This window comes from Nannobrachium achirus (assembly GCF_963921795.1).
Source record: "Nannobrachium achirus genome assembly, chromosome: 18".
NCBI lineage: Eukaryota > Metazoa > Chordata > Actinopteri > Myctophiformes > Myctophidae > Nannobrachium > Nannobrachium achirus.
Genome location: NC_137825.1, coordinates 43,366,251 through 43,379,760, shown reverse-complemented (window position 1 = coordinate 43,379,760; position 13,510 = coordinate 43,366,251). Strand labels below are relative to the sequence as shown.

General features: G+C 40.3%; 2 protein-coding genes across 2 annotated transcripts in view; one reads left to right on the top strand and one right to left on the bottom strand.

The window, feature by feature from the left end:
- Positions 1 to 3,443, top strand: part of katnip (katanin interacting protein) — a 53,041-nt gene extending 49,598 nt beyond the window's left edge. Inside the window, exon 31 of the mRNA XM_080747540.1 lies at positions 2,948 to 3,443. Coding sequence (XP_080603666.1) covers positions 2,948 to 3,006 — 59 coding nt within the window. The 3' untranslated portion in view covers positions 3,007 to 3,443. The remainder of the gene's footprint in view (positions 1 to 2,947) is intronic.
- A 4,580-nt stretch (positions 3,444 to 8,023) lies between these two features.
- On the bottom strand, positions 8,024 to 12,223 carry cox6b1 (cytochrome c oxidase subunit 6B1). Its single transcript, XM_080747710.1, has 4 exons — positions 12,125 to 12,223; positions 10,151 to 10,259; positions 8,844 to 8,944; positions 8,024 to 8,297 (listed from the first exon to the last, which is right to left on the bottom strand). Exons 2-4 carry the CDS (start codon positions 10,254 to 10,256, stop codon positions 8,244 to 8,246), a joined length of 261 nt encoding a protein of 86 aa, XP_080603836.1. The 5' UTR covers positions 10,257 to 10,259; positions 12,125 to 12,223; the 3' UTR covers positions 8,024 to 8,243.
- Between the last annotated feature and the right edge of the window lie 1,287 nt (positions 12,224 to 13,510).

Below are 13,510 nucleotides of genomic sequence, written 5' to 3'. Positions count from 1 at the left end.
TAGAGACGCATTCACGTCATTGTCCTGGAGTCCACGTTAAAATAATTTACCACGTCGCGAAAAAATATATATTTTAAAAAGTCCACAGACGCCACCATTGTTCATGGGTGAAGGCATGCTACTTTACCCTGCGTTAACACAAATGAAATCCGCGTAGAAAGTCTTAAAACAGACGATAGAACTAACAGTGTGTGTTTTGAATCCATTTTGTGCGACCGTAAATGGTCACAGAATTCAATGGGTGCCTGAGTTTTAGCGTAGCACCGGGCCGCTCTCTGACCATAGTGGCACAGCGTGTCAGGTGATACACCAAAAAGGGTTCCCCCACAGAACGTGTTCCCCCACAGGCGCACAAACGTGACGTCTTTACACTGCAGCTGCTACGTTTAGCTACATGCTAAAGCTACTGCCGTTTCTGGCTGCTCTTCTGAGGCAGAGTGAGGCTGGCAGAGGGTCATAAACTCATTAAGTCATAAAAAGACGTCTGTTTTTCAAAGCGGAGAAACTAATTATCTGTGATTTACAACAGCCGTTTTCCCGAGCGCTCCACGTTCTCATAGTATTACGTCTCTCCCACAGAGTGGTCTCTCCATACACAGTGGTGAGAAAAGTATACTCAAATGTTTGACTTAAGTAAAAGTATCTATACTGCAAGTAAAAGTCCGGAATTCAAAATGTACTTGAGTAAAAGTATAGGCTACACTTAGGACTAAAAGTAAAAGTACTCATTATGCACAATTATTCTGTATCACATGTTACCAAATAATATCCTTTGAAAATAGCCATGGCTGAAGTGGTTATGTAGGCTATACTTTTCAAAGTAACTAGTAAAGTTTTCAAATAATTGTAGTGGAATAAGTACAATATGTGCCTCTGAGATGTAGTGGAGTAGAAGTAAAAGTAATGAAAATTGGAAATACTCCAGTAAAGTAAAAGTACCTTAAATTGTACTTATAAGTACAGTACTTGAGAAAATTACCTTTTTATTACCCCAAGAAAAGAAAAAAAAAATACCATTATTGCACCAAAGTAATCAACAAGCTAAAACTATACTATCAAAAATGTCCAAGCATTAGCCTATTTGTAAAATAATATAAGATAGAGGCAAACATTTTATAAATAGCCGATCTAAAAGCTCACAATGCAAAAAATAAATAAAATGGGGACCCAAATTATACCAAGGCTATTTGAAAATAGCCGATCTACAAGCTCACAACGCATTGCGGTGCGACGTGTTGTGAGCTTGTAGATCTGCTATTTTCAAACATTTTGTACTTTTACTTTTGGTACTTTAAGTACATTTGGATACCAATACTTTTGTACTTTTACTCAAGTACATTTGTAATTCTGGACTTTTACTTGTAACAGAGTGATTCTACATTGCAGAATTGATACTTTTACTTAATTATGAAAATGTAGGTACTTTTTCCACCACTGTGTAAACGTTTGTGTTCTCATGCCAATAAAGCTTCTTTGAATTGAAGATTGAATTGAAGATTGCTCCCCATGTGGCGGAGTACACAATAATGGTAAATAAAGTAGCTTACTCTAAAATAATCCATCCATCCATCCATCCATCTTCAACCGCTTATCCAGCATCGGGTCACTGGGGTAACAGTTCCAACTGAGATTTCTAGAGTTCCTTAATAATAATAATTAAAATAAACAATACTAATGATTATAATTGCGACCGTCAGGTCGCAGTTACTATGAAAACCTCCACCGCCTGTCTGTCCGTCAGTCTGTCTGTCACGTCACATCACACTTTTTTGCCCCTATCCATGTGAAATTTTCCACACACAATCCTTGTCTGCCAATCCACAACCTCCACCCTTCCAGGGACCCCCGCAGCTCCAGGGACCCCCGCCAAATTTTTTAAAACACATTTTTGAATACTGCTCCTGCAGTTTTTGCCCTAAAATCACACAAATCGCTACACAGTATGTCTACACTTATCTCATCGACATGGATCTGTCCCATATAGCGCCACCATCAGGTCGATTTTTAACACATTTTTGGACCTAAACTTTTTTTTTTCTAAATTTTTTTTTTTTCAAACTTTTTTTTTTTTCAAAAAAATTTTTTTTCAAACTTTTTTTAACACTAAAACGAGCACACAGATTTTATATTGACTGTGTCAATTCTTGTTTCATAAAACTCTTAGGATTTAGAACAATGGTTCTCAAAAATAGCAGATATACAAGCTAGTACATCTGTTTTTATATATATTTTTTTATACAAATCTCCTCTTCTGGGGGTCCCTGGCACAACACATTTTCAGATGGGGGTCCGCGATCAAGTACATATCATTTTGAGGATCCTTGGCACGAAATGCCAGTTTGCGGGCTACTGATTTAGAAGGCATTTGTAGAATCGGCCTCAGGTCTTAATGGGTGGATCAAGGACCCCCATATAGATTTGCATTAGGCTACGGAACCCCCCATCTGATATTACTTGTTCATCTCTGGGACCCCATTCTATCCTGTAAAATCCTCGGTATTCATTTATTTGTACAGTCTCACCGACCATAAGGGTCCATCTGGACGCCTGCAGGGCCCTGGACCCCATGTTGAGAACCAGTGGTCTAATACTCTAATTGGCAATTCTTCTCTTATGTTGTAGTCCCCAGAGAATGATGTAAGATGGGTAAATGGCAGCCACATGAATAATGGCTTCAATATGTCTATATCGTCGTTGTCGGGTGGAAACCTTGTATGTCCAAGACCTTTCGTTTTGTATTTATCGTTTCAAAAATGAACTAAGCTAGTGAAAATAGCAGATCTACAAGCTTGTAGATCGGCTGTTTTCACTACTTTTGTGCGATGGCCTTGTATGATGAAGCAGGGCTTCACTTGGTGAAAAAACGTACAAACTTGAAACTTGGAGATACGAGGTTTCTGCCCGACAGACAGTGACAATAATATATGTTTGTTCTCCCTCAACGCAGCCCTTCGGCCTAAAACCTGCATGACTGACGCCAGGAAGCAGGGAAAGCGGAGGTACTGACACCGACATGGAGGCGAGCCGCACTCTTTGAATAAAGGAATACTACTGTAAGGAGAGGAACTGTGACTGACTACGTCGCGGTCCTGTGTGAGCCTCCCTTACAAAACCAACCCCAAAGCGCTCTGTCTGCCACCCTTATGGTGACCTGCGTTTGGCTGCCTATGACGTCCCCTCCGAAGAGGACATGTCTGTACAAAACACAGTGGGTTTTTGACGCGTCCACGGGACTCCATTTCCATGGTTGGATTGCTAGGTTTGGGATCCCATACCATGTTGTAGACACTCCAGCAGATATACAGACGGGTGAGAAATGAGAGGAAAACCCCGACATAATGTGTCTTAGTAACGTGTTGGGCCAACACAAGCCACCAGATTAGCTTCAATACGCCTGGGCATTGGTTGTACCAGTCTCTGAAACTACTGGAGGGATAGAATGCCGTTCCAACAACAAAATATGTTCCCTTATTAGGTGTTTTGATTATGGCAGCAGAGATCAGTCCACTCAACAGATCCTAAGTCTCCCATGGATGTTCAATTGATCAAGATGTGGTGACTGTGAAGGCCATAGGATACTTATAAAACCATTCAGTGACCCCTCGTGGCTCTGTGGATGGGGGTCACCGACGTCCCGGAAGAGATCATGAGAGAAATGTTTCATTGTAGGATAAAGGTCAGAATAACCTTGTATTGATTTAAAGTGACCCTTCCCTCTAACCCAGGAGACGAGTGGACCCAAACCCAAGTCAGGAAAATTACCGCCACAGGATACCATAATCCTCACTGTAGGGGTCAAGCATTCAGGCCTTTTTACTATTCTCTTGGTGTACGCCTCATATGCACTTTCCCACTTGTTGGAGAATATGGTGACTAGTACTACACATCACCTTTTTCCACACCTGTGTAAACCACTGCCCATTGTTTTGGCACCACTGAACTCTCAAATGTGCATTTTGTCTTTGTAAAGAGGGAGTTATCACTGCAACTTTATAGTATAACATCGCTCTCTATGTATTTGTCGGTGGACCGTCGCAATCATTCTGATCACGTCCCGCATTGACATTCTCAGTCACTTGAGGAAGAGTTGCTCTTCTGTTAGTCCTTACATACAAGCATCATGGTCGCTGAATGTGTGCTTTTAAGTCACAATTTATGATCCGATTTGCTGATGTTTTTTTTTTTCTTGTTTTTTTTCCTCATACATCCAAATGCAGATGTCTCATCTCTTCAGTCACTGTTCTATTGAAAGACTAGCCCAGTTGTGCCGTCTTTGTGACTGAAATGCCTGCCATCCGTGCCCCATTTTTATACCTGCCACAGAGCATGATGGGAATGGATATGCATTGCTTAATTTACCATGCAGTACACCTGTATGGAAGCAGATCCATTCATTATACTGTATATCGTCGTTGTCGGGTGGAAACCTTGTATGTCCAAAACCGTTTGCTTTGTATTTATCATTTTGAAAATGAGTTAGACTAGTGTAAACAGCCGATCTACAAGCACACAACGCCTCGCGGTGCGAGGCGTTGTGTGCTTGTAGATCGGCTGTTTTCACTACTTTTGTGCGAGGGCCTTGTACGATGAAGCAGGGCTTTACTTAGCAAAAGAACGTACACATTTGAAACTTGGAGATAAGAGGTTTCTGCCCGACAGTGACGATATGTTTCTTCGCTCAGTGATTCAGGTTTTTCCTTTAATTTGCCACCCATCTGTATATTATCCCGTTCCTGTGTAGTTATCCCCTGTTGCAACTCCCACTGTGTCAGGGTAAACCTACGAGGCTGCAGTCGGGCCAGCCCTATTATTGTGCCTATAGTCCTAACCACTATTATCTGTGGCTGCAACCTGTGACTTTTGTGCTGTGTTACTTTAATGCTGCTTGTGGTGCACAGATTGGTAAAGAAATATGCCCCAGGGCACAGGTACACCTGCATTACACTCAGAAGTGAGTTTTAAACACACAAAAGCCTGCTGGAGGCTTGATTTATTATAGCCCTCAGACCTAATGGCAGGGTCAACTGACTAACACACCTGCAATGTGCACCAACCAATCTTATCGCTATGCAGTTTGATGTTACTTTATATATATATATATATATATATTGTCTAATACATTACAAAGACTAATGGTTTTACATGGAGCATGTGGTGGTAAAAAAGGGGGTTTGACCTTTGGGGGATTTATATTTGATGGCCAAAGTGTTCCAATGATTGCTCTATAAAATGCAGATTTTAGCTAGCTACATTTCTTTGCTAGACTAAAATGAAGACTACAGCCATATCTAGCTACAGTGGCTCTTTAGAGACTCATTCCTTTCAGACAAAATATTTGGCACTCCTCAGTAATGCCATTTACGTCAATCAATTCATGTTTTGTCCTCTGCTCTAAAGTATAACCTTTTTTCTGCTCAGCGCCAGGTAGAAAGACTTGTTTATTATCTAAGTGACCTTTATGGAAGTTGCTATAGGACATTTATTTGGAGAGAATTGTTTCTTCAATCTGTAGAAATATTTTCCCCAACAGCGTTTTTTGAAACGCAGTGGGAAAAACGACATTTGCCAGTTATGTTTGGGTGTTGAGTAGCTGACAGAAAACGTTGAATATGCAAATACTGCTAACATACCTCAAAGAGGGGAAAGGTTATATTTAATGTGGGACGAAATCTGCTTCTACCTTCACGATAATAATTGGAATTGGTGTTGTACACAACTATGCTATATAATATAATCTACTATATTACTTTGTTGCATGGAACAGTCACCTTGTTGGCTGATATTACCAATTGTTAGACATTTTTGTCTTTCCGAGGGAAAAAAAGAAACCCTGCTGCTTCATTGAGCCACACTATAGCCTATTTCATACTCTAAGCCCTTGTATACAATGGGAGGAATCACATTATATGAAATGCAGTTGTATGTTTTTAATTTCAATATGTGTCCGAGGAGGGTGACAATGGCCATCACTCTGATCTAATCTAATCTCAGTCCTGCGCCGAGCAGTGGTGGCTATTATTGTATGAGTGACGTTCCGTGTTGAAAATATTTGATTATTTTTCTAATCTTGTTCATATTATATATGTATATTAGCTGTAGGTATATTTGAATAAATAAACAAGGCAAAGGGTGATGTCTTCAGTCACGTTTCTGGAGGGGAGTCAAACACCTGCAGCACTGATTCTCAATCTGTAGGCCACCATTTCCCAAGCAGTGGCAAGAAATAATAATAATTTCCCTTTAAAAAAGAAAAAGAGAGAAAAGTTTAAGAGCGGGGCTAGTCGAAATGGCAGATCCACAAGCTTGCAATGCGGCACTATTTTCACTAGTTTGGGTCCCAAACAAATTTCTCTTCTGGGTCTTGAGCTAAAAAGTTTGGTAACCATTGCTGTAGGCCATGCCTATGAGAATGCTGCAAGTAATGCTGCAAGCAAAACACTAAGACTTTAATGATAATGTAATAGTAATAGTAATATATATCTATATATATATACACACACACACACACACACATTTTATATATATATATATATATATATATATATACAGTATATACACACACACACACACACACACACACACACAATATATATATATATACACACACACACACACACACACACAAAACGTTAAAATGAATGTCATGGTATTTTTCTTTAAAACCTTGAAAAATGAGTTATCATTGTTATACCGATAAACCGATCATTAAAATTACCTGTGAAAGACGTTTCAGGCAAGGCATTGTTCACATAGTTCTTGTAGTCTATAAAAGAGACATGATTTGTTCATTATCCTGTTTAGCTTTAACAAGTTGTTGAACTGCAGCTGACAGCTGTATTCTCCTAGTAACTGTCCTGAAAAGTCCTGTGTCAGCACCCCCTTGTGGTCAATCTCTGTAATTGAAGATTTCTCCAGTGTCCTCCAATGAACCCCAATGACCTGCCATAACGCTTTTTAATGATAATATTTTAATGATAATATAATATTAAAATAATGTGTACATATATTATGGTTAATAACCACTGACCAGGCTACAGTATACCTATTGTGTTGATGTACATTCTAGTTTAAATGGCCTGACATTTATATTTGACAGGTTTTAGAAAGACCAGCATAATTAGGAAGTAATTTATAGTCACAAAAATATACTTGAAGTACTGGCAATACAGCATATGGTAACCTTTTCGAAATTTATATCCATAAATGAGATATTTTAAACATTTGATGACAATGGGGATGCAAGAGGGTTAATGTGGTTAACTTTTTCTATTTATTAAATTGTGATGCTATTCTCAAACATACAAGACTATCTAAACAGTAAAATGCAAGTATTTCAGTCTGACCAGAAGCAGGCATAAAACGTGTCGCTGCCAACATTGATTGACCCCATCCTCCCCAGCAAATCCATCCCTGGTCAATAGTGGGCAGCTACTTAACCAATTTCATCCTATAGCCTTAGCCACCGAAGACAGGTTGGTGCCTCTACAGTCCTGTTCAAAATGCACATCCCCTCACTGCTCCCTCTACCCAGGGGTGTGGCACCAAATTCTGGGCCCTGGGTACAAGGATTCACTGCGGGCCCCCCCATGGCATGAATGTTCTTCATAGGGGGATGGGGATTTAACCCATTTAGACTGGGAACGCATTATTACGCATTATTTTGTGCTTTAACTATTGAAAAATAGCAGATATACAAGCTCACAACTGTGAGCTTGTAGAAAGAAGAAGACAGACACTTGCTGTCAATAAATATCAGCTGAGCCATTTTAATGTGCAGTGCAAAGCATTATCATCTTTTATAAGGAATGAACGTTCTGCTCCCAATTCCAGTATAGAGCAGCAATGGAAAGGTAATGAAGGAGTCCAGTGGAATCCTACCACTCACACACACAACTAGGGATGGGACGATAAGCGATATCATCGTTTATCGTGATGAAAAAAACACTCACGATAATCGTGATATCGTCATGCACTGGGATCAATTCACCTTTTATTTGCCGAGCTGCATATCCGATACCACTTAATAAACCCTCTATAATTAGTAAAAGTATAGCTGATCTACAAGCTCACTTGGAGATCGGCTAGTTTTTGGCAAATGTTCCGCCCCAGGATAATGGATTTTGATTATGTTAGTAATATCGTAAATCGAGATTTCTTTTGTCACGATAATCATGATGTGAAATTTTCATATGGTCCCATCCCTACACACAACTAATGGAGTTGGCAGTGAAGTCTCTGCTCCTCTAGATCTTCCCTGGGAAGGTGCCCTCCTCTCTCTGGTCGTCCCATTTCTGAATCTGAAGAGCAAACGCGTACAAAATTACTTTAAGTCTTAATACTGTTCATGTTACAAGTTCATACGCTTGAATGTTTGGAATTATATAATTCATTTGAATGGGTCATTTTGATGGGTTTCCAAATAGTGCCATGATGTTTTGTTAGAATTCTTTTTTTGTACAGTATACCAACTATCAGCACTCAATGGGCATTTGGGTCACACGTATAAGGGGAATAAGTGGGATTTTATTTTAGCCCTGTAGAGAGCTTTTTTAGTAAAATACAACTGAATTGGCTGTAGTTTATATTTCATTCATAGCAATAAGAAATGGACAGCACCCAGTGAAGCCCATGTGTCTCAATTAAATAGCCCATGTGTTGGACTGAACTCATCTTGCACGATGCACACTAATAACACACATACTGTATTGTCTGGGAGTGTGTTTTTTGATTCCCAGGGAGGGAAAGTTCAGAAAGATTCACTTGCCAAACGACAAAGTTAGGCCACATATGGCCTTGAAATTCTGGTGGTGAAAAAGAGATTAAGCTGTGGGATAAGCATTTACCCAGGACAATGGGCAGAGTGACTTGTAGACCCGCCTATACCATTCACAGGGGGCGGTGTCAACTCCTTTGTCTTCCAGAGCTTTTTGGCAACGGTGAAAGTCTAAAAATGGCAATGAATATGAAAACATTAACATAAATAAAACATACCACAACAAACAACTACAAATCAGCCGTTCTGCTTCAAAATAAAACCCAATAATTTGTCAACTATGACCTCCTCACTGCATTTAACCCATTTAGAACGGGTACACAGTATTGTGTATTATTATTTTATGCTTTAACTATTGAAAAATAGCAGATATACAAGCTCACAGCGCGGCACTGAGTGCCGCGCTGCGAGCTTGTAGATCTGCTATTTTTTTTTTAAATTGGGAAAATTTGAATTGAAGGTTTTTTGAAAAAACTATGTTTCTATATGTCAGCAATCTGTGTAGCCATATTCAAAGAAAAGGTCCTTTTCACTCAACTGGAGCTCAGTTAGTCTGTTCTTGAGAGACTACTATGTCAGTGGTTCTCAAACCTTTTCATGTGAAGGACCCCCAAACTGATATGTATTTGGCCACGGACCCCCATCTCAAAATATCTAGTTCCAGGGACCACCCAGAAGCAAAATTTGAGTTACAAACGTTCGCTTTAAAACTACATATATTCAAAGATTTGCACACATTTTCACAACTTTTTCAAAAATAGCAGATCTACAAGCTCACAGCGCGGCACTCGGTGCCACGCTGTGAGCTTGTATATCTGCTACTTTTCAATTGTTAAAACATTAAATAATTCTAGGCCTACAGAGCTGAGAAAATGAAGGCGTGCTTGTAGGTAACTGTAGCACAGAGAGGGTGATGATGACAATCGGACCACCTGTCATGAGTACGTGAGTTTCTGCATTGCTGAACACAAGCGACCTACCTGGCTACTCACTTTGACAATATTAGCTTGCATGGGCTGAGGGAGGGGGAAGGGTCCTAAGAAATCTGCTCAAATTGGATTAGCCTACCAGCTACGTGATGAGAAGTCTGCATATTTTAAGACCATTTGACCTTGCATGGGGAAGAATTCATTGGCATAAAGACTGAATTGGGGAGGAAAAGGGGTTACAAATAATTGGCTAATCTGAATTAAAAAAGATATATAGGTCTATATTATTACATCTTTATTGTTATGGCTATATGCACACTTTCTTTTTCCTTTTTCTTTTTTAATACCTTCCTTCAATTCTTACCCATCTTCATCCAACAAATAACAAGACCATAATCTGTTTGAACGTGGCTGGCAGCCTGGCACTGTCTGGCGGTCAGTCTCTTACCCATATAGTTGACAAAGCAGTTCCTTGTCTGGTTCTGGTTTGGGAATCTGGCGTCGAACGGTGCAGTGCGGTAGTTCTGGAGCTTGGTCTGAATGTCCTCTGCCATCTTCTGCTCTGTCAACAAAGCATTCTTATCTTATACAACGCAAGATAAAAGGTAGTGGTGGAAAAAGTAATCGCATTAAAGTTTCTGTGTGGAGTTTGCATGTTCTCCCCGTGTCTCCAAAGGTAGATACCCTCACAAAAACATGCAGTAATCCTCTAAAATGCCTCCCCCTGGCTAGTCGGGGCGCCTGATGGAGGGGAAAAAGGAACTGGTTGGAATAACGTGTTCCTTCCACGCCGTGACGCGCTACGTCCAACCAGGGAAGCTACCCCTGTCAGGTGATAAGAAGCAGCGTGCTCACTCCTCATGCACTGAGGGAAGCATGAGCTCAGTTTGGGGCCCTCCCCAGGTTGGCAGAGGGAGAGGAGAACTCAGGATTACAGCTTAGGCAATTGGCACTGGGTGATAAATGGGTTACAAAATTGTGGGATAAAAAAATACTTAAATTACCAAAAGTAAAATGACTCTGACTCTGCAGAATATCCCATTTCAAGTTTTCAAATGTAGGCTATAATATTTTGAAAATAGATCTACAGATCTACAAGCTCACAATGCATTGCATCGCTATTGTGAGCCGAAAGGTAATATAATAATAAAAATCTTCAAAGTAGGCCTAACTAGTAGCCAAAGTTATACAATAATTTATAGTAGGCTACAATATTTGGACCCGAGATCAGAGATGTAGTGGAATAGAAGTAGCCTATTATACCCTAACGTATTGGAAATTGGCAATAGGCCTAGGTCTAAATAATGGCATACCTCAAAATTGTAGGCCTACATATAAGTCCCTATATAGCCCTGAACTGAACATATACGACAATCATGTTTCAGGGCTAATTAGTAATAAGTAACCTACTACTACAGTATTTAGGTAAATGTACTTCACACCACTGGCAGTGGCAAACTGAAGCTGAGAATGTAAGGTTCATTTTAGGTCAGCAGTAGTCTCGCGTGGCCAGACTGTTGCCTCCGCGATTTGGTCAAATGCTCCCGGCATACTATAATAGCATTCGGAGATTGTGGAATAGTTGTCTGGCTACGCGAGACATAGGTCAGCAGCAACACCCACAGCAACAGCACTATGGTGACGAAAGCATCATTATCAGCTAGAGCGCGGAGAGCTGGGGGGACTACACCAAAAAATGTGCACATACGCGCGTACTGTCCGTGAGGAGGCTCGCGTATGCGTAAACGCTCCAGGCTACACCAAGGAGGGAGTATATGTGAGGAAGACCAGATAGTCTATGTACAAAACGCATAGGCGTGCTTAAAAAATAGAACCGATCCTATTTTTAGGGAATGCGTATCCGTGGTTCGCGCTATCCGTACGCCTGGTGTAGCCAGCTGAATTGATATACATTGGCTCTATCCAAAACGCGCATACGCGCGCGCGCCCCGCATACGCACGCATACGCACTGACGCGCGCGAAACGGCTTGGTGTAGTCCCACCGTCACGGTGTCGGCGCGTATTCTTCGTTATTTATTTATTTTTTTACTATTTTGCCTAAAGTAGCCTACACATAGCCTACATTCACCCTATTAAAAACGCATCATTTTTTGATCAGATTTATAATATAGGCCTAGGTCTATAGGTCAATATTTTAAACACTTATTCTATTCATTCTATATCCTTGACCTAACAATAGCCTATATAACTATTTCAAATGATGGCAACACCAATTGAAATAACTAGTCAGTCAAAGGTCCAAGTAAATAAATGTGTTCATTTTCACGAGATAGATAGGCTAATTGACAATAAACAAAACAATTTAGATATAAAAATGGTATAAAGCACATGCCTAAAGTAAAATCAATTTAGCCCTTTGTTCTTCTAAATGATGAGACAAAATGTCAATAAATGGTATACCTTTGGTGGCAGTTGTTCACGACTTGTATCCTACAAGAGGGAGAAAGAGAAAGTTCGCTTGCAGGGTGCCAAACGTGCGTCTGTGTGCAGTGCGTCCTGTGCGCCTTTTAACCCAATGAGATGCTTGCAGTCGTGCAGCTCTACAGTAACGGCATGGCGGAGCCAGCAGCCAGACAGGTCACATTGGAATGGAAGATAACTAGTTTCCTCCTCAGCACTAGTTAAGCCAGCCAGCCCACCCAGGACCATACCTAGGGCAGGGCAACTCTACAGAAGAGCATGTGCGCCGAATGGGGAATTATAGACTTAATAGCCTACCACAAAAGCCAATGATCTTTTTGATTTAGACAATTTATTATTTTCATTGTTATTTTTCATGCACAATGCATGTGATACGAAGGCGGAAATAGACTAACCTGGTTAATCATTAACATAGTCTATAAAGTTAGATAAACAATGTGACAGGTAGGTAAAGATAGTTTTTTCGCTAGGAGATGTCTAATTACAGAGCACCAGTTCCAGGTTTTCTTGTTGCTTGAAATAACTAATAGGTCTATATTGATATCTAACTAACAGGGTAAACTGTTGCGACCTTCTTTAGTCCTTTAATTGTTCAGGGTTGGCTGCAGACCGTGCAACGTGGTCTATTAAACAAACAACACAAATCAGAAAAAGAAAAAGATTCGCACTCCGCAAACACGTTAAGGATGATCCTTTAACAATCTAAGAAAATGGATTTTATTTTATCACGCTCATAATAAAGTGCTCTGTGCAAAAAAAAGGAGAAACGTTTCGGTCATAGGCCTAGGGTAGGAGTTTCGTGCATTACTGAAATGATATCTGCAATTAATTGAGATATGAGACGGTAATTTACTAATTTAACCAGCACATCTGGCTCTTATCTAAATTCCAAACCAGGAATGTAGGCTAGGCCTACTTTCGAAGAATGTACAAAATGGTCACTTCAACAAGGTTTTATAATTGTATTCTCCACATTTCAGCTCCACAGGTGCAATGCATTATTGTTAATTGTGGCACGTTTACTAACATGCCAAGTTTAGCTGCACTTGAACAACTGTTCCAGGCTGCCATACTCTATGCTGCCATATCCAGCCCAAGAAACCGTAGAAACGGGGGGGGAAAAGAAAATGTAGACCTACTTCTCAAACTGAATGAATCATGCCTGTTGATAAGGTATGACACCAGTCATGTTGCCATACCTTAGCTTTTTCTGAACTGACGCCACTGACTGCTCTCCCTGGCCTGAAATGAAGTCACTCAGTCAGTAGGCTAAGAACCGGGACGTGAATGGATGCATTGCAAAGCCCACACACGTTCAGTTCGGTCTGTAAAAGCGTCCAAAAAAACATCTAGGTAATATTATAT